Below are 22161 nucleotides of genomic sequence, written 5' to 3'. Positions count from 1 at the left end.
AGTCACAGTGCACCTCGAAGAATCATGAAGAGTATAGTCAGTACATGAAGGTAAAAACTTTGTCTAAATACAAGGAGCAGTTACTACAATATGAAAATATTACATTTGCTTAAGAGAAACAATCCATTATGAAAAGGGAGGGGGCGACTGCAGAGAATCACAGGTTTAGATAACATGAGTTTTTGGGTCTCTGGAGGGGGCGGGGGCAGCGGGGTGAAACAGCACAGCATTACTATGATAGTCATACCTGAAGAGTTCTTACCCCCATTAGAAAAAGAAGGAGGTGATCTGCTTTTTTCTTGAATCCTCTCATCATCATCATCATCATCATCATCATCATCATGAATCCTTAAATTGAATATTTGGTACAGGAAATAACACAACGTTTAAAAGTCAGCAATAAAATACAAAGAGGAATAATTCAGTTCCCACAAATAAGCAACGCACAGATATACAACGTTCTGAAAAAGTTATCATACACACAGTAACAACGCTCCTCTTCTCCAGTGCAAAACACCAACAGAAGATTTTTACACACACTGACACTCACAGAGACTCCGGCCCTTCAGTTCATATGAATGAAAGAGAAAATGTTCAGTTCCCTTCGTCGTGTCTCTTGAGTACAGACGTCTGAGGTCAGCATCGACTCAGCTGCACAGCAAAGTCCGAACAGGGCCAAGTTAAAGAAATTGCTTCCACAGCCATTTTGCATATAAAGTCTGTATAAAAATCAAGGAGCGAAAGCAACAGGCCCTCTTCCAAGGGTCACACCACACCTACAGTGAGCTGAGCCGGAGAGACTGCAGGACTCAGCGGCATGTTTGGTTAACGTCTCCCCAGCTGAAACACAGGCGAGAGGTAAAAACAGGAACACGGTGTGTTGACCCACGTTTACTGAGGTCTGATAACAGCGTGACACTGCAACGCAAAGCGCAGCTGAAGATCCACGTCGCCACCGCAGAGCTGGAAGTTTCATTCTGTTCAAACGGCCGTTCGTATAAAAGAAAGATTCATGTAAAAAAAAAAAAAAAAAAACTGTAAATACACAGATACGTGTGTACACCCGACATGATGAAGCAGTTTGACTGTAGAAAAATATATAGCCTTTATCAAAGTCACTTAGCCAGAAAATAAATCCAACAAGCAAAATTCAGGATCGTCTTACAAAGTCATGAGCACAGCGGAGAACCAAACGACAGCAGGCGAAACTGAAGGCATTCTGGTTTTAGAAAACTGTAGCAGGGCATGTTGTTAATCACAGGCTCAAATATGGAAAAATGGGACACTGCAATTTACATAAATATCACTAAAATAATAATAATAATGGAGAAAATATTATCAAAATTTGTGAACTCTTAGCTCAGGAGTAAAGTTTATATTCACTCACACACACTGATTTTTAATTCAATAGAGTTTTTAAGCACAAGATAATACCTTCCATTGTAACCTGTTTAATTATCCAGAAGCGCCTCCTCTCTCTCCACACGCTGGCATAAAGGAATTTAATGTTTCTGTACCTAAGTATTTGATACCATTTAACAATTGATGCTTAAAAAAAATGTGATTTTTTTTGCAAATGTTGAGTTACTGTATATATTAACAGCATGCGATCAAAGAATGTGTATGGCATCAGTTTAGAAAATGTGCAAAATAATTGTCATCCTCAGCTACCAGATTAGTTTTCCACGACTCACTTATTCTTCCCATAAAATGAATGAATTGATATTATATGGAAGCTACTGTCCGTTTGTGTCTCATTGTTTCACGAGAGCAGAAGTCGATCTGCTCTGACTTTGTACATCATAATTAATGTATGAATATATCTGTATCTCCTGTGGAGTTAGATTTTGTAGCTGTTTTGTAACGTGAGTATTTGTTGTTAATGTGTACGGGATTCAGGATTGAACCGTAGCAATACAGAGGAAAAGTTCACAGTGAATCAAGGAACCTTCTCTAATCAAAGCAAATCCTTCACAATAAAAAAATAATGCATAGTCATGATAGACACAGTAAGAAGTTCAGGAAGGAGAATAAGGCAAAACAACAGTCAGGGAGAAACAACACAGACGTCAGCTAAGACACCATCTCTAAAAAGAAATGACGTTTTCTGATTCCTGCACAAAGGCGTCAAAATAATAAAATATAAAGTCGATTCGTCTTTAAGAGAATCCATGATTTAGGTTAGACGGTGTCAGCCATGAAAAAAAATACATTTTCCAAAGTCGAGAAAACAACAGAAGTTAAAAAATAAAAACTTTCACAGTTTTTTCACCATAACACAAAAGAAATAGTTTGGCTACATGTTCCTGACCAGACCGGTTCAGTAGTCGTTAGATGTCGCCTCTGCGCAACTAATTAATTAACTTCCATGTGCTATTTCATTTCAAACAATAGTTTTCATGCTGAACACAAAAGAATAAAAATAATCATCAGTCATGAATTAACGGTGGAAGAATAGAGCACAGTTGGAGAAGGTCTGTTGTTTTAAAGCACATTATAAGAGCAGGACACACCTCCGCTGAAATAAGCTGTAAATCAGAGTGAGTGTAAAATAAATCAGCTCAGTTCTGAATGTGTTTATAATGAGCTTATTTCAGCGTATGAACCTGAAATAAAACCATCCCAACACATTTCCACCAGCTGCTTGTTTTCCACGCTGCTGCACTGCACAGTTTTTCAAACAGGAAACAGACATGATGATATTGACCAGAAACAGTGACGGAGGTCTGTGCGTCAAATATCTTCTCGTCCTCGTGACATTTCAGTTGGTGATAACGAAACAAACTGAAGACATGGATGGGAAGTAAAGTGCATTGTTGTGACCTGTGTGTTGCTACATGTGGTGGAGACATCACAGTGGTGCTGTGGGCGAGGTGAGACGTCACCTGTGAACCCTTTCCACGTCTGTGTTTGTGGCTAACGGCAGCCGTGTTACTGTGTGTGGCTGTGACTGTAAATGATGGGAACAAAAAGGAAGAGGCATCAGAGAGAGAGAAGTCAGATATAGATCTGTACAAAATATTGGCACGTTATCTTCTAAACAGTTTACTGGATGATGATCGCGTTACTACTTAAACAACCATCCGCTCTTTTGTCTCGTCTCACAGCGTTAAAAGTGCACTAACGTTTTCTCATCTCTCTTCTAAAATGTGCTGCACTTCTTTAACGCTCATTAATGCCACTTTAATCTCTCACCTGCGTTAACCCGACCTGCTCCTAAACCCCTGTCCTCTCTCACACCTGCGTCTCCACACCGTTAAGTTTAGGCATCAGGATGCGAGGAGTCACCCCAGAGTTGAGGTCCCTCTCGAACTCCAGCAGCTGGCCCATGAAGTTCAGGTTGGGGGACACCACGGGTCGCCGGCTCCGCACGTACTTGTAGGCGTCTGTCATTGTCATGAGGGTGTGCTTCATAAGGTAGGCGATGACGATGGTTGCAGAGCGAGACACGCCTGCCTGGCAGTGCACCAACACTCCCTGTCCACTCTGATAGGCCTCCTCTGTGGATGAGAACAACAGAGCAGATCAGCTGAATTCACAAAGGAACCAGAGTCACCTCCTCGTGGTCGTATCCCTCCGCCACTGAACATCAGGTTACGTCCCTGTTTATCCAGAGACGTATAAAATATGAAACATCTGTGTGAAATTTGGAACGATGTGTCGCCAGCTGGTGATGGTCAGTGAATACTGTACCTCCAAACTGAAGACCGGCTGATGTTCAACTACAATGTTTTGTTTCCTATTTTATAAAAATACAAAAGCTTTGAGGTGACGTGCGGAGGTGACTGTCGCCGGCGTGGAGGAATATAAACCGACTAAATGCTGCAGACTGACCGGCTGTGAGCATCTGGAATACAAACTTAGAACAAATGGTCATTTAATTTAAAGAATTAAGACTTTTTACAGCCAAAATGTAGGATGTCGTTCAAACATCAGTCACTGTCTTTAAACTATAAATTTAAATTCACCAAAAGTCTCAGCATTTTATTCCTCTGATGAACAGGGGGGGGGGGGGGGGGTCATTTATTATTACTTATTTATTTTTAATGTGTAATATTTTATTGTAACTTCTGTGCAAGTAAAGTGAACTGAAGCTCCAGCAGCCACTACAGGAACCTGGGGGAGACTGCACCACAGTGAGGGAGGCAGGACCAGGCTCAGGGACACAGACACACACAGTGACAACAGTCACGGCTTCGGAAGGAAATATTTCAGAGGTCAGTCAGTTCATTCTTCCTTTTCTTCAGTGTAGAAATCATCATAACAAACCGAGGTTACCAGGTAACAGTGACAGGTGAACACAGACCACAGTCTTCAGGATCTAGATGTCTGTCACGCCGGTGTAAGTAGTGAGTATAATCACATAATCGTTATTATCTTTCCTGTAATTATCAGTGCCGGGCTGTGACTAATCATTTCCAGATACTCATTAGTTCCATTACTCTCGTTAGTCCGTCCTGCTCAGAAAACATCCTCCGCACGTCACCTCAAAGCTTTTGGATTTTCATAAAATAGGAAACAAAACATTGTAGTTGAACATCAGCCGTTCTTCAGTTTGGAGGTACAGTATTCACTGACATCACCAGCTGATTCCTGAATGTGAGCTAACTAGCAGCTAAGAACATGTAACAAAACAACTGTAGTTACTGGGAGAGCAGCTCGTTATTTCTCTTCTTTTGGTGAAGGCTTGTTTTTTACTAACTCTCTCGCCGCCTCAACCTCAACTGCCTGAATCCTCCATCCTGTGGTGGATGTGAACACTCGTGGCCATCGCTCGATCGTCACTGTCGTACCCGTTTTCATACGTTGACGGACACAGGATTGGACATGACCAGGAAGAAAACAGCAGTAGAAGGAAACAAATGAGGTTTTATTTGAAACTGTAATTTCTAAATTAGAAATATAAAGTTCATCTTCACATAAAAAACCGAGACAGAAAGAATATTAGTTCTCCGGGACAGTCGCCCAGAAGAGAGAATGATCTCTCGGGTGGAAACCCTACCTGACGACAGCCAGGCGAGAGCCAATCACAATCATCTTGGTTCCAACAGAAGGACAGAGCGGTTTACTGCTCCAGTCCACTTGGAACAAGATGGAGGAAAATATCTACATCGTGTTTTTAACGAGTTACTGGAACGTCGATCCACGAGGCCACTACTTTACATCTGTATGTGTGAATGCGCGCACACACACACACACACACACACACACACACACACACACACACAACCACACGTCAGAGGCTGGACTCTCACCAATGAACTCAAACACCTCCTCAAAGTACTGCCGGAGGTTCTGCTTGCTGTTGTCGGTGGCGGGCAGCCGTTTGTAGCGCAGTCCGGAGTTGACATGGTAGAGGGGGAGGTGTGTGGTCACGTTGACCACGTAGCCGATGTTGAGGCGCAGCAGCAGGTCCAGGTCTTGGGCGTCTCTCTCGTTCCCCAGGAAGAGGAAGGGCAGGATGGGACTGACCACGGCGTTCTCTGCGTCAGGAGTCATCACACTCTCATCGGACAGAGACGCCGGCAGTGACGAGGAGAGAGGCAGAGAGAGGTGCACTGGAAGAAGACAAGACAAAGAGTGGGGAGGTGTTGTCTGCATCGTTGTCTGAGTTCAAACTGAAACAACAAACAAAAGTTCCTGAAGCTAAATCACTGAATCAAACGTGGGTCGTTTTAGTGTGAAAGCTCATTAGCAGTATTTACTGGCTTTGCTTATTTTATGACATAAATGAAACAACTTGCTGAGATGCTAAATGTTCCCAGATGTGTGCATCTGTCAAAAACTGCAAAATTATTTAACACGTCAAGGGCGACTGGGCTCAGAATGACGACGGCGTACGACCAACACAGACACAAGACGGTGCAGTGGCTGAAAGTAACCATCAGGGATGTTTTGATGGACGTCTGTGGTTGGAAAACAAAATGCATTCAGCCCATTACTGAGCGTCTTTATGTGAGTGATTACATGCTTTAGTTTAGTTTCTCTGTCTGTGTTGCGTGTGAACTGAAAGAGCTTCTTACTTCTGCTGTTCTCCTCGTCTTGCTCTCTGTTCAGGGAGTTCAGCGCCAGGTGAAGGGACTGAGCCGAGGGCAGAGAGTGCCCCCCCTCCCTCTCCCTCTGCCAGGGTTTGGGTTTGATGAGTGTGCTGGGGGCGGACGGCGGAGGCGAGAAGGACACGGGCGACGGCGGGGAGGCCGAGCGGGGAGACGGGGAATGAGGATATGCTGCATCTCCGTCCTGCTCCAGACCGTCGTCCATTCCTCCATCTTTTTTCAAAAGCCTCTTCAGCGAGTTCCGGCCTTCGTCGTACCCAGATCCTGACCTGTAGCCCATAAAATCCAGCGCGGCCATTTTGCCCTGCTGAAGCCGCCGGCGGCCGGCGTGATCTGTGAGCTGAGGCGGCGCGTATTCTTGAAGGTTCTGACAGTCCAAGAGGACGAGGCCCGTTCCGTTGCTGCCATTTTGAGCCTGGCCTCCGCACGACTGCCCGACCCCCGCTCCCATCCCGCCACAGTGATTCTTTTGGCCTTTGGAATGGGTCATCTTCTTGGCCAGTTCCTCAGGCCAGATCGTGCGCACGCTGTAGTCATCATCGTCGGCTTGGAACACACCCATCTGGTGAGCCGCTCCGACGCCTCTTCCCGGGGGTTTGCCTCGGCGGGGGTTGAACGTGACCACGATGGGGTCGCTGCTGCAGTAGCTGCAGGTGGAGCTACCTGTCTGAGAGGCTTTGGGGTTGCAGCCCGTGACGCAGCTCTGTATCGCCCGGAGAGGGGCTGAGGAGGACAGAGGGGTACAGGGCAGACATCCCCCTACCAGTTTTTTGCGAAGGATAGCAGGACTCTCGAAGTTCCTGGCCTCGCCAGAGCAGGAGGCACAGCGGAGAGGTTTGAACAGGCTCGCTCGGCAGTCAGACACAGTGCTGTTGGAGGAGGAGGTGTTGGAGGTGGAGGTGGTGGAGAGACACCCACCCAGATTTCTCAGGCCCATTTCTTTGCCTCCTCTCTTCACTGCTCCGACATTGTGAACACAGGAGAACGAGGTGGAAGAGCTTCCTCCACCTCCTTGGCAGCCGGCGGAGTGCGCCTTACACCCTCTGCATTTCACCAACCTCCAGCAGCCGCAGCTGAACGGGTGGGTGCAGTCGATGGTGCAGGTATGGTCAGGGCTGGGGAAGCCTCCGGCGTGGGAGGAGCAAGGGGAGAGGGGCAGACCATGAAGAATGTGGGGGCGCTGATCCCTGGCGCGGGACGGGTGAGGCTGGCTGAGCTGCTGAAAGGAGACGGGGACATGGGTGGGTTGGGAGGGAGGGGATCCGGGATAGTTGGAGTTTAGGATGGCGGCATGGGGCACGGGGACGGAGTTGTGGTGGTAGGGCAGACTGTGACTGTTATGGCTTTGATGGACAGTTCCCAGTTTGGAATTCTTCTTGTGACCTAGGGAGGGAAACTCCTGGTCGCCTCTGTTGAGGAAGCTGGCGTTCTCCTTCTCGCTCCTGAACTTATGCTGCTGCGCCTGAGCGGGGACGAACTGTAGGACCCCCCCGGGGGAAGTCGACAGCTGACTGTGGCGACTTCGCTGCGACTTGTGCTCGGCTCCGCCTGGCCTCCCTGCGGTTCCGGTCTTTCTCTCACATTGTCCTTGATCGAGCTGCGAAGAGGCGCATTTCCCTCTGCCACTTTTTACACTTCCGCTGCGTTCTAACGAGTTGCTGAATCCTCCTGCCCGTCCTCCTTTGTCCACAGTCACTCTGATATCAATAGTATGAGTGTGGGAGGGCAGCCGGGGGCCCAGTGTTACTGTGCCATTGCTGTGGCAGTGGCTAGGGATGTGTCTGACTCCCGCTGGGATCACAGGCTGCTCGCCCTTGAATTTCTGCACACGTGAAGATCTGCGCTTGCATTCCAGAGTCAGGGATTTGCAGGAGGGAGAGTAGAAGTGCGAGTGAGACGGGTGGAGATTAGGAGGGTGGGAGACTTGTCCATTGGAGGAGGCTGATATTTGAGAGGCGTGGTGCGGGATGGTTTGCGGGGAAGCCTGGCAGAGGGTTAGGTTTTTAGGGCGCTGAATGACCACTATGCGCTCGTCGAGAGGGAGGGGAGGCATCTGGGTTCATGCGAAGCTGTTCATTGAAGAGGGAGAGAGAGACAGAAAGAGAGACGTCAGGAAACGACTGTATAGATTAAATGTGGGGCACACTTTACATTCCACCAGTTTAAACACAAACTGCACATCATGCAAATTCTGAACAAAGCTTTGCAGCGGTTAAATATTTATATGATGCAGTGCACACACGTAACTGTAGCAGAGCTGTGTTTTACATTATGTTGTAGTTAAATTTAAAAAAGAATGAATTTGATTATTATTGGAATGTAAATTAAAGCCCCAAATCCTCCACAACAACGACAACAACACACGTTGACAACAACAGTAGATTTTTATGTTTTGCATATTTCTGTAAGTCACCTCTGAGGCGTCTTCTCTATATCAAAACATACAGATACCAACAACCAGTGATGTTACATCTCATCGACGCGTCACACAAACAGTTTCCTTTGACATTTGCTGCAAATGAAAGGAGGATGTACGTACATGAAGAGGAAACCACCTGAGCTGCATGTTTGGTTTGAATGGATGACACTGTTCGATCACGTTGGGAGAATCCATTAAAACATGCAGCTCACAGTCTGTTACCTGCTTATACCAGGGCGACTTTCCAGACGTTTAATGCTCATCTGTATTTGTAGGAGTTTGACATTTATTACAAATTGAAACCGTTCCTCAGTAATATCGTCGGCTTTAGCCTATAAAATTCAAAATCGGAGGGTGCGCGAGTGTGTACCTGTTTGCTGTTAGCAGCAAATAATCCCAGCTAATCCTGACGGCACTGAGGCCTCTTAAAAGCTCAGTCACAAGCTGCTTCAAATGAGCTGCGGCCCTTCATCCCTCTGAGGAGCCCTCACTCTCCCCGTGATGCATGCCGAGCCGTGACTAAATATACTGTGGCTGGACTTCGCACGTTTACTGCTCTCGATACAGATGAGAATTGTTTAATCGTGGTAAGAACTTGCTTTTCTACACGTTGAACCTTTTGTGCTGCTTTGTCTCGGAGACTCAGCGGCTCTGGCGGTGAGCTACTGGCTCAGTGGGATTCTTCACTTAATGCTGGAGAGCCAGGAGATTATCTGAAATGAAACACTTCCTGCCCGCAGATATCCAGCCCGTTCATCCCGCCTCCGGTATAAACTAAATTAACCGAATCCTTTGGGCCAATTTGAAATGAGCATTTGTCCAGGCCACGGTATAAACAGAAGGTCACCACGTACACAACGATACAGCTCAGCTTTCTCACCATGACACAGCAAAAACACATCAACTGAGTGTATCTCATAAATATGCATGTCGTGGTAAAATACATACAGGAGGTTTTTTTGTAACGTTAAATTGCCTTTATGATTAATGTTATTAATAACAGGTTGGTACAGTTACTACAGGACTTTAGGTTTTTATATTCATTCGAGTCATTCATTATAAAGCTGCACTCAAATGTTCAGATGAAATATTATTGTCGTTAAAGTGAAAATCCACCCACTGATACACACACTGTTAAATAAAATCAATCTGAGATGTCCAGGGCACCCATGGGTGTTCGGTTGATGAAGTACTTTAATTTACTTTTTGCCTCACTAGCAGCAAGGTTGTAGGAGTGTAAACAGGTCGGCTGGGATGATGTTAGCATGCTAATGTTAGCATTCAGCTCAAGGCACAACTAAGAGATTAACAAGAGGAGAAAATAAACGTGATGCGTTTTACTGTTGAGGTTTGTTTCTGCGCCTCTCGCCATGTGATTGGAGGGTTGATACAGACCGGTGAGTCATGGCAGGAGCGTTTCTTCATTGACTGAACTGGACTGACAACACAACCTGAGCTGTACCTCTGATATTTATAGATCACTGGAAATGATATCACATTTAAAAGGTCACTTCACATTTCAAGAAGACTTTTAGTCATGCTAGCTGCATGGCTGTGGGGATGTTTCTGTCTGTTGCCCAGGTGAACAGCATCAGCTGACGACGCTCCCCGTCGTCTCGGAGGTTGTCCTTGTCCTCATCGGCTCGTCAGCTGATGCTGTTCACCTGTGCCGCCCAGAGTTTAGAAGCTGGCCCACGTGCTCGCTTGTTCTCTCCCTTCCATCTGCTGACAGCCATCTGTACATGTACCACTCACACACACTCCGCTCTCATGACTGAAGACTTTCCACACCTCGTTTTTCTTTCTACGTGGTTTTGAGTGAACAGTTATCGGATGATCGCGTAATGTTGGTGCAGACATTCAGGATGAACGCTAATAACTTTGGTGATGCCTCAAACTTTTATCCAGCATCATGATCAGCTCAAACTTTAATTGTCCAATACTTTGCTTTATGACAGAATACCTGCAATGTCGTGCAAAAAATTAGACACACAAAACTAAAATGGCAGATATATATCTACCTGCTTAGCGTTAGTGTGTTAGCATCATGAGCGTGTTAGCATCAAAGCACCACCGCAGCCTTCCAGGGCTGCTAGCACGGCTGTAGTCTTAATTGTTCTCAAATTAAAGAGTCATTTACATTACAATGCCCCATACTTTTTCATGCACTTCTACTGGTATGTAACCATGCAGATATTTTCAGTTTTATTTTCCATCTCTTAGATTTCTGCCGTCTCCCCACATGCAGAGAATTTTGTTTGTGGTGCTCACATCAATTTAAAAGAGACTTGTGTAACAGAAACGTCGCTGTGAACAGTTTCTATTGGAATAACTTGATGAAATAGTCCCAGTGGAAACTGTTGACAGCATATTCTCCACTGTCATTGTCCCTGGACAACACGATCTGTCTGCATGACCAAATACCATCAGAAGTAAGTCATTTTTCTTATGCCATTTAGATGAAGCAACCCTTTAAACTCCACATTAGATAAAGTGGAGATGAAACAACGAACTGGAACATCACATATTACTGTTTTTACACAGTGTTTGTTTGGGTGAATTTTCATTTTAAGCTTAAGTCCTTTAAGACACATTAATCAAGAATCTCTCGGGGAGTGGAAGACCAGAAAGTTAAAAGTGGGACTGGGTGGAACGGATACTGAAGACGATGCTGGCTGACAGGAATAAGGGGGTGGTGGAGAGAAAATACAGGGGGACAGATTATAACGTGACACTGTAAACCACAGACTACAGGGGAGGAAGGAACATGTCAGAATAATCTGGGGATGTCTTCAGTCCCAACACAACACAGTTACCGACCCATAGAGAAAGCAAACCACGCCGCTGCGTCCCCATGCTTATATCCACGCACTGAGTCTGCTGATGGTGTCCTCATCTTTTTTTTTTCTTTTTCCTTTTTCAGCCTTGCCTGTGGTGGAGGGGGGTGGGGGTTACATTGACCCAGTTTTATCATGGTGGAAGTCACTATCACTCTGATCACTTTTCTCTCACACACTGTAAACTGCAGGCTAGTGGCCTGTTCACTCACTCACTGTCACAGCCGCAGCAGGAACCACAGACAGAGCATTTAAGAAATAAAAGTGAGACATTAAATCATCTGATGGGCTGATTACAAAGTCTCTTTGACAGTAAAAATGTATTGAAATTTCACATTATTACAAACACTCAAATCTGCAACATAATTTAAATGGGGAAACAAAAAGAGGAGCATCATAATTATCTCCTTTGTCAACTCAAGTGGGACTGTTCCCTGAAGCTGCAGTCAGATATTCTGCCAAATCTCCATAATTATTCTCTTGTGTAGAGGTGAGTTTAATAATGATGCTTCAAAAGCAACACAAAAGGCTTGTAAAGTACATTTTTTAAACTTAGCTCTTTGCCTCATGTTCATATTCTTAACTGCTCAAGACAGAATTTCTCTGTTGCTCATAAATTGTTGGTTAATGCAAAAATACAAACTGGTACATTTAGTGGAAAAGACAGAATTAGTTTGTCTGAACCCTTGTGGTCATTTAATTTTACATAAAAACTATCCCTGATAAGCTCATGGATCCCGGTGCATTGTTAATGACTGTGTCTGGTTGACTTGTCTGAGTTGTTAATGGTTCCATTAAAGAGACATTTCACCAACTTCTTAGACTGAAAAACCGGATCCAACGTGTCACAGAAAAACAGAGATAGGGAAAAAGACAAAGAGTAAATACAGACTTATGTTGTTTGTAGTAGTTAGAATAAAGTCCACCTGGACTTGAGCAGGTTAATGTCACGATGCTGCATCAGCAGCCTACCAATGATATAATAACATCATATATAATATATATAAGAACATTTCAGATTTTTTGGATTCTGTGCTTTTACTCTAGGAGGGTTTTGAAAGCAGGACTTTCACTTGAAGGAGTATTTTGACATTGTTGATTCTGTGCTTTGAGCTCCACCGCTGTCCTGCTTCAAGACAATAAAAAAAAAAACAGAACAAGACGAAGGCAGTTTGTAATCCTTGTAGGATTCACCCAGAAGGACAGAACTGGAAAATGGTGTGAGCTCTGCTGATTAGGAGGTTAATTGAAATGGCATGTAATTAACTTTGTTTATAGGGAATCACTCCAGTCTGTTGGTCCTAATTAATCTGTCTCTCTAACACATTAATGAAATGTGATAAAGGCTGTGAGCTACCTGCTCCGCCGACATACAGTCCGCACACCGAGCGTTATTTGGCTCTTTCTGAAACACAATCACTGCGAACACACACGCCGTGTGTGTTCGCAGTGATTGTGTTTCAGAAAGAGCCAAACAGTACAAAGTGTACGGAGCGTGCAGGCGTGTTTGATGCTTGTCAAATGAGGAAACTGTGGTGAGAGCAAAGAAACACACTTGTTCTTTTCAGTCTGTGATTTGACAGTTTTTCATTATTTCCCCCTTCATAGCGTCGATTGGCAGATCCCGGTTTGCATCTGAGATGGCAGCAAATCTGACAACACAATGGAGAGCAGTGTTGCTGTACAGTGGCAGAACATGGAGACAAAAGCACCGTTTGCTCATTAAGAAACTGTTAATAGGAGCATTTTAAGACATTTGAAAATACTCGCCTTTGCATCCGGTTTGTATCTGACGTGGATTCTCAAGAAAAAAGTTCAATGGCCTCATTAAAAATTCTTTAAATGACATCCACCCCCTCTGGTTTAAAAATTCCCTCTGAATATTACTTCGTTAAAAAAATGAAACTATGAGGCACAAGATGTCTCCTGCTTCTCCTAAAGAAGAGAGATCTCAAATTTCCACATCACACTTCATACAAGCTTCATATTGGACCACGACTGAGTGTGTCAGAATCAGGCCGTACGTTCACGCCTTTCACTGATGTTCAAGGTGAGGACGCAGAAACTTTCCCCACGACGAGACGTGAAAACAGCGTCACGTACGTCATTCTGCACCGTGAAACATCCAGGCGAGGTAACACTTCTGTGCGTTTACAAAAGGAACTCTGATCGATCCGAAGTCGCAAATCAATGTGTTACTGACCCAGAACCATCAGACAATAAACTGTCAAACGGCTACAACTGAGCACAGTGATTACTTCAGAGATGGCTCATGCCTTTCTGAGAACCATACTGAGTGTGTAACTGCAGCATATTATGTATGAGACTACTCATATCAGTATGTGAGATTGCATAATATATCTGCTTGGAATATATACGACTTCAGAGGTCGACAGTAAACTGTAAATAAGTTATGAGCGTCTCTCGGAGGAAGTGAGGAGTAACAAGAGGATCCACAGGAAAGTCCTGACAGATAGCTGCTCATAAGAGGCGGAATAAACAAATGTGGCAGCGCGGATCAAGGAGAGGGGAGGCAAATACAAATGTATGCACATGATTACGGATGTATTAATATTTAAGGAAAAGGCTAACTTATGCTAAGCTTTCGCAATCAGGTTAGCTGCTTTCTGAATTCCAGCTCATGAAAGTGTGATGAGGAAAAGAAATATCAAAAAGAAAAGAAAGAAAGAAAGAAAGAAAGAAGAGTGCCACTCAGTTCCAGTTGGTGAGAGCTGCAGGAGCCTGAGGGGAGATCATGACGCCCGGCCTCGGCTCGCTGCTGCCCCACCAGCAGAGCAGAGATAACAGCTCCACAGAGGAGTAGAGGGCGCACATGCTAATATTTTTCCAGATGACTGAACACTTTCCCAAACACCTGCGTTAAACCTGCAACATTTTTCATTTTAATACTTTCAATCTTTTTTTTATTTCTTCTGCTCAGGCTGCGTGTCGTATTTCATAAAACTACATTCACTCAGAATAACTTTATGACATGACTTTAGGTTTTTAGAGGACAGTGTGAGACATATACATGCAGAGAGCCTCTGCAGCCGTCAGTGATCCGTCAGAGCGCATCTGCAGCACAGAGCGTCTGCAGCTGTAGAGGTGGTGCACTGACTGTTTTTGGGGACAAGCTGTTGAGGGGGCTGGTGTTTTTGGGAGCAGATGGTTGCCTGGCTGCGCAAGATTGATGACAATCTCCTCTCTCCCTCCCTCCCTCCCTCTCTCTCCCTCTCTCTCTCCCCGCCTCGGCTTTATGCAGCTCCTTCATCAAAAGGCACCTGACAGCCGAACACCCACGCAGCAGAGCGGACAACACCAGAGCAAAAACCAGACAATAATGTGAGGATGTGCTGCTCAATTACTGGCTTGTAAAATTGCTCGAGTTAGAAACTGTCTTCCTCTGCTGAATGAAAAAGATTTTTTTTTCTCCATCAGAGTAGAAAAAGGTTTCTCGAGATAGTAGATGGCAGGAAAATTAGTCATCTGAGTCGTTTGTTTCCGGGGGCTGATGAGCAGCAGGCCATTTCCGTCAGAGGACAAATCCACATCTCCACGTTTCTGCTCGTGTCTGGCACAAACTGACAGGAGGCGGTCCGCCTCTCTCTAAACACTCATTCACACACATAACCGAACTGACAGACGGACAGCGAGAGCTACGGGCGCTGGTTACAGCAGAGGGAGGCAGTAGTATGTACACGATGATATACCTGACAGCACAGTTGTTGGCTCCACATCCACACAAAGACTCTGGAGGTTGTTCCTGCAGAGATCAGAGGACGGGTCCCCGCGGAGAGGACCGCCGGCCGCGTCCACGTGTTTCAAGTTAAACTGTCAGCAAACTGACGAGGTCAGTGACACAGGAACATGACGCTGGATGGTGTTAACTGTGTCTCAGATCAGCGCCACTGGCCTATAATGCAGTTAGACAACGTCTTTACAAAGTAGGTCTTTTAACTCCAACACATGAGGAGAAGAGTCGTGATGTTAAAGGAATAGTTTGATGTGTGTGTAGATAAACACAGAAGATAAACACCAGACTGAGCCAGGCTAGCTGTTCCCCGTTTCCTTAATGCTAAGCTAAACTCCAGCTTCACATCTGAAGGACAGATGTGAGAGTGTCCGTCTGTTCAGTGTGTCAAAGTGAAAATAACCTGTGAGTGGTCTTCAGTCACTTTTCTACTCTTTAGTTTCACCTGAACAACTTGATTGACAGTGAGGATCCTGGAGGAAAATATTAATTAGGAAAATATAATTTCATACGGTCTTATCATTTTCATAATCTCTTAATTATAAATCCACCGTCGCGGTTTCCGATCGAATGTCGAGACAAAAGTCAGAATGACACAAAGCGCTGTTCACACTGAGTCTCCAGCTGTGAGTCTCCAGCTGTGGGTCTCCAGCTGTGAGTCTCCAGCTGTGAGTAAATGAATGAACAGACGCTGATGTCAGAGAACGAATTCACAAATCAGCTGAGAGGCAGAAAATGATGAAGTTTACCAGGATTTAAACACTCGGCGTGATTTTCACGTTGACCTTTAACAAACCAAACAGACGCTCTGATGTTTCACTTAACCCTGGAAATACATTTGGCCGACCACCAAAGCTTTGTGGGTAACATTTAGATTCAGGACCAAACTCACCAACGAGGTTAAAGTCTGCTGGTAAGAAACAGAAACAAACAGCAGGGTGACGTGACAGGATCATGAGAACTACAGCGCCCTGTGGAGACGGCTGCTCAACAAACTGGACCAGAATCATCTTTTAACGACACGTTTAACCCCAAACTTCTTTATCCAGAGCCGCTCAGTCACCAGCAGGATGTAATAAGTTCATGTGTCAGCGGGTGGATGTCAAGTGTTTCTGGCAGAACTAATGAGCGGCTTTATAAAGATCAAGATTAAACAATGAATCAGTTACATGACCACTGCAGCTCTCCAACTGAGAAACAAGGCTGTAAAGCTTTGAAAGACCGTTTAAATATAGTATTAAGATCTTAATATTATTCAGATCTGAAGCTTTTATTTTACATTTACACATTTACATCTCTGGTGTTTCCATAAACTCACTTGAAACGACTTGAACTTGCCAAAAAAGATCAGAAATGATTTCAAGAAGGTGTCAAATAAAGTGAAATTGTTTCATTAAATTGGTCAAAAAGAAGAATAAAGCCACTGGATTGTTAGGATTGTCTGACAGCACATGATGAGGCAGCAGTGTTTACTCCAGGCAGAAGAAAGTCTTGCTCTCTTATCGCAGGAAAAAATAAATCACATTAAGAATGAATTCGTCAGAAGATAAATCAGATCAGAGTTGTGCAGCGGGACGAAAACAAAGGAGCTAATGAAGTTAAAAAGAGAAGGATGAGTCTGGTTGTAAAAGAGAATCACCCGCCTGAGAAATGAACAGACGCGGGTTTAAGTCATTATGACTCACACTCTAATCAGGCTTAAGTCACACATCTAATGATGTCAGATTTACTTTGGACAAAGGAAATGACTAACTGTGCTGTGTGTGATGACTTGGTTGTGACTCACGCCTAAAATGAATGTGTGTTTTATCAGCAACGGCCTGATAATGGTAGAATGACACAGAGGGATGAGCCTTGTGTTTATCACTGAGCTTTAAACGTGACTTCTCCGCACGTCTGAGACACTGGTCCTTTTGTTTCCAATGATTCAGACTGATTCAGATTCCACATCACAACGCTGCATTAATCCCGCGCCGCTGGAGAGCGCCGATAAATCTCTGAACGGTTCCCGCTAATATGAGTTAGCCCTTTTGCTAAATGTATTTTTTCTCTTTAATCTGCTTAGTTTCAGCGTCTCGTCACAGCTCACACCACTACAGGCGATTGAGGGGGAAGTCAGAATAATTACATCACCTAATCTCCACAGTCAGCGGACAGAAAGTGATGGAAGCAGCAGCACGAACCGGCCAATCAGTGAGCAGCATGGTGGGAAATATTCAGCAAGAAATACCTGGTTTTCTGGACCCGCTGTGGCATCGTCCTCACACATCCAAGATTACATCATTATTATTCTTATTTTATTGTCTGATAGGTGGAAACAATAATAAGGAAACTGTTGCTAATCAGTTACATGTAGCACCTTTAGCAGCATGCTGTTTTCTATTAGTGTTCACAGAGAGCTATGGCAGCCTGTGTAACGGCACGTTGTAATAATAGAATAAAGAGACAATTTGATAAGAAATGCAAATTAAGACTTACATCTGAAAATAGAGCACTAAGAATAGAAACTGAGAAAAGAAGCTTGGAAAAAGTTTTTAGTGGCTGGTTGGGATCTGAGGCCTCTGCCACGTAAAGATAACAGGAGCAGTAATGTGCTTTGAATATATTTTTCAAATCTTCAAAGAATGATCTCTTTAAAAAGCAGCAGTCATGGTTAATGACCGCCACCAAACTGTTGTCAGCTGACAGTGGAAGTCCCAGATCTGAACCACCTCAGTGCAGCTCCACGCTGTCTGCTCCTCCAGCCAGAGACTTCCTCATGGAGGTGTGACCACCTCACACCCCGCACCCTCCACACAACATTACAGAATGTCATCATTCAGATGAACTGGTAACGGTAACACCTGAAGAAGCACGGTCTTGTATTGCACACTGAAGCTGTAGTGGCAGTGATTGATCAGGGGTTGTTTCACAGTGTGTTTTGCTCTGATTCAGGATCTGGACCGGGGAAGGAGAAGGTGGAACTTGAGACCTCAGACACTCAGGAACCAAGGCCTCATTAAGTCAGGTTCCTCAGTGTGATTCACAGGGTAAATGTTTCCCAAAACAACTTTGCCTCCTGCAGATCTTTGCCCTGAGGAGAACAGCACCAAAACTATCTGACACTTTTCTATTTAACTGGAGGCTGCTCAAAAAAGAAGAAGAATCAACAGCAACATCTGTTCGCTGCAGTGTGGAAACAACAGTCTGTTTCAGTTTCCCCTCTGGGATTCATGGCCGACCATCTTCATATCCTCGAAGAAACCCTCCAAGACAGAATGAGTGTGCATGAAAACAACAACACAGGACACCCTGCGTCTCCCTCAGCGTCACAGCCGGCCTGCAGCGTCAACATGCAGAGGAAGGGAAGCTTAATGAAATGATTATTATTAATGTGGGAGAGACTCTCGGGTTGTGTTTCTGCTTTTCTTACAAATCTCTGCTCCGTCTAATCACACAGTAAATATCTAAATACATGTTTCAACACCACAGAGTCTTTTAATGGCAGCTTTTCTCCAGCTTGTTTATCTTTCAACATGTAGCTCTGTTACAAACTGCTTTTTTGTGCCTTTGTACTTTAATGTTTTCATTTAAAATCTTCCAACTGTTAAAATTATGTGATGTAATGAGGCTGGTATTCATAAATATATTTATATGGCGCAGATGTCCTGAATTCACTTTGATTAATTTGCATTCATAAACTCATGCAGATGACACAAATTCACACGCATTAAATCCCGGTTTTTAATCTAACACTGTTCATTTTTAAACATGGATGACAAATTGTTTTCCAACCCTAAATAAAGATAAATGGTTCATTTGAATTTCAGCTCCTCATTATCACAGAGCTCGACTTCTCACAAGTAATTCATCCACTGTCTACCTGCTCGTTCGCCACACTCACTCTCTCACTTCTCCCTGCGGTGACTGAGTGAATGAGGGGCTGCAGCTACTAACTGTTTTTTCCTTATTGATTAATCTGAACTTTGCGGTTTTAAAATGTTAAAAAAAATGCCCATCCCTTGTACGTATCATCGTCATTTAGCATCATCACTGACAGGTAAGATCGTTTAACCTGTGAAATGCAATGCATTGTGGGATTGTTGGCAGAACATACTGTACATGCCATCTGTGAAGTTTTGAAGTTAATATGTGGTACGTTAATATAATGTGATATGTGAGAGACGAATAGGGATTTTGGACACAGCATGTGGGGCAGGAGACTCTCCCAGCATGCACTGGGGTGTGGGCAGGGAACCAGGACAGGTCACCAGTCCACTGCATGGCACAGATAAACAAACAGTTGGATCTGCAGGCACTTTCCCGACCTGTGTGTCTGTGGGACTGAACTGCAGCGCTGAGAGAAACGGAGAGTCTGTAAACTACAGCTGAAACAATGAGCTGACTGACAGAAAATTAACTGGTGTATTTTATGATTTATTTTATATTAATTGATAAACTGTCAAAGTCAATTTTCAAACAAAATGTCGAACGTTTTGTTGATTCTCAAATGTGAAGAGAAGCTGCTCTTCTTTGTCTTACACCACAACAAACTAAAAATCTTTTGTCTTACTTTTCGTTGGACGAAAAACATTTGATGATGTCGCCTTGGGGCATTGTGACGGCCATCTTTCACTGTTTCTTAGGTTTACAGCCCAAACCAGAGTAATTAAGAAAATAATCACACAGCAGCTCACACCTCCGCCAAGGAAAAACAATCCCACACACATCTGTCACATCCAGATCATTAACTGGATCTGCACCAAAAAGTCTCAACACTCAACATTAATATGTCTGATTGTTTTACATCAAGATTCAATTATTACTTTGTGAGAAACTAATGAAAATAAAAAAATAAAGGCCCGATCTCACAATATTTAGGGAACTGATCAATAAAGCCGCTTTTACCAGATCTGCCCCAAAATGTTCTTCCCTCCACGACCCATCCTCCTCCAAGTTTAGTGCCAATCAATTTAATAGCTACTTTTTGCATAATCCTGCTGACAAACAAACAAACAAACAAACAAACAAACAAACATGGGTGTAAATAACCTTCTCGGTGGACCTAACAATCATAGTTGCAGAGCTAATGTAAACTCCTCACACACAAAGCTTAGACCTTGTAGTTGGGAGACAATGTTATCCACTGAGACGCCATCCTGTCACTCTACAACATCATTAACACTGTGTTTGATCGGAGTCATTTTCAGAGTAATGTTCATATTTTCAGGGTTAACATTTCCTCTTCCTGGACAGCCCCTTTGTTTCACTGTAAACAGACTGTTGTATTGAACTCCAGGTGATTGAGAGCTGTTTTTAAATGTGACCTGCAGACTGTATAAGACCCGGTGATGACCTGGACCTTTAACCCTGTTAGACTGAAACATTAAACTGTCTCTGGAGTGTAAGAGCGGCTTCAAGCAGGGAGCTGCAGAGCTGGATGATGATGATCACTATGCCTGACCCTGTCACATTAACATCAACAACATTTATGTGAATGTGGGTTTAAATTGACTTGTGTACTTCCCTCCATCACTTCGTCTCCCTGTAAATGCACTGCAGTGATTCTTGTGTGTGTGAGGTCACTGCCTCTCGCCACCGCCAGATACTTTTTAAGAAAATAAGAGAGTAAGCTTCAGCCACAAAGACACAGTATGTGTGATTCGACATCGCCGTCCTCAGTCAGTGACACGAGGGTCTGCTCCTTCATCTCTGTAGAGGTGGCTTCCTGTGGCGGACACATCCTGACACTCACTCTAGCCTTTGTTTCTGGGATAGTGCACGACTGACGGTGAGATGTGTGTCAGTAAATCAGTGGCTGTTGCTGATTTAAAAACATTTGCAGATTGTTCTCATCTCTCCTGCTCTGCCTCTCATCAGCACCACAGACACAAACCAGATGTTAATATTTACATTCCTCCTCTGCATTGTTGTTCATGGACTGCTCTGCAGGCCAGTCATGGAAAATATACCAGTTCCTGTTTGTACAGGCGCTAGATGGCGCGCTCTTTAATTTCTCTCTATTTTTAATGGCACAGTGTTTGAACCTTTACCATGATGAGGAATGAAGCTGATGTGGGCGACAGGGCCCGAGCCACCAGGCCTGGACCCTCAGCTCCTCACTCTGCCGTGACTGGCCGGGGGTAATTAGGCTTCATGTATTATTCTCTACTTGGCACCTTCATATGTCTGCACTTATTTATCTGAATAAACAACAGACCGCACGCGGCAAACAGTCCTGATTACTGAACAACACGCCTGGTTTAAATCTGTGGCATCGGTGTGACAGCAGGTCAAAACACAGCGACGAGCATCAGGACGCGCAGGAGACATTGTGTGCCGTTAGCTGGACCCGAGCAGCGTCAGCGTAGAGCCGCTGAGCACAGCCTGCTGACGGGGGGCTGAGGCTGCAGGCCGACCCGACCCGTCACACGTTACTAAAACACAAAGATCACTTACATCAAGAGTGGCAGTCCCGCGGTGAGTGCATCATTTCTGCGCAGCGGATTGAGAGATCCTCATGTCTGTGTGTCCAGAGGAGCACGAGCCGATGTGTCGGTATGATCCAGATGTGTAACACCTTCCCCGCTGCTCTGGTCTTCATGCATTTAAACCACAAGAAGATTTGAAATAAAAAATAAAAAAAGGACCTGCTCTGGTAAAAGATGCACAGCTCTGCCGGACACCGCAAAGCCTGCTACAGAAATAAATGTCAGATGAAGTGCTTGGCTAACTCAGCTGGCGTCACGTCTGAGCGTGTGTCACTCTGAGCTGCGATGCGTGTGTGAGGAGACACTGACGGGGAGGTGGGCTCTATTGTCTCTACTGTGGATGACATCATCCCAGACCAATGGCGAAACACACGGGATGAAGGGGCTCAGGGGCGAGCACGCAGCACGTGCGGGATGATGGGGGAGGAAGAGGAAGGAGGGAGGAGGGGGACGATGATGAACCAACACACTTGAGCTCACACACAGTTCGCATGAGACATCACTGAATACAACATCCTTAAAGTGGGTGAAAGATCAGCTCACTGTTAAACACCAGTGGTGCTTCAGTAAAAGTAACAGTAATATGAATGTACCGATATATTAATATGTACAAATATATAATAATTAC

At 44.5% G+C, this 22161-nt stretch overlaps 1 protein-coding gene across 1 annotated transcript in view; it reads right to left on the bottom strand.

The window, feature by feature from the left end:
* The window catches only part of si:dkey-175m17.7 (uncharacterized), a 34827-nt gene extending 12867 nt beyond the window's left edge, over positions 1-21960 (bottom strand). The window contains exons 1-4 of the mRNA XM_056398001.1: positions 21502-21960; positions 6024-8125; positions 5256-5558; positions 3239-3500 (exon numbers count right to left, since the gene is read on the bottom strand). Coding sequence (XP_056253976.1) covers positions 3239-3500; positions 5256-5558; positions 6024-8109 — 2651 coding nt within the window. The 5' untranslated portion in view covers positions 8110-8125; positions 21502-21960. The remainder of the gene's footprint in view (positions 1-3238; positions 3501-5255; positions 5559-6023; positions 8126-21501) is intronic.
* Positions 21961-22161: the final 201 nt, after the last annotated feature.

The sequence above is a fragment of the Seriola aureovittata genome, chromosome 15, assembly GCF_021018895.1.
Source record: "Seriola aureovittata isolate HTS-2021-v1 ecotype China chromosome 15, ASM2101889v1, whole genome shotgun sequence".
In the NCBI taxonomy this organism is placed as follows: Eukaryota; Metazoa; Chordata; class Actinopteri; order Carangiformes; family Carangidae; genus Seriola; species Seriola aureovittata.
The sequence above is the reverse complement of the archived record's forward strand: the minus strand, read 5'-3'. Positions and strand labels throughout refer to the sequence as shown.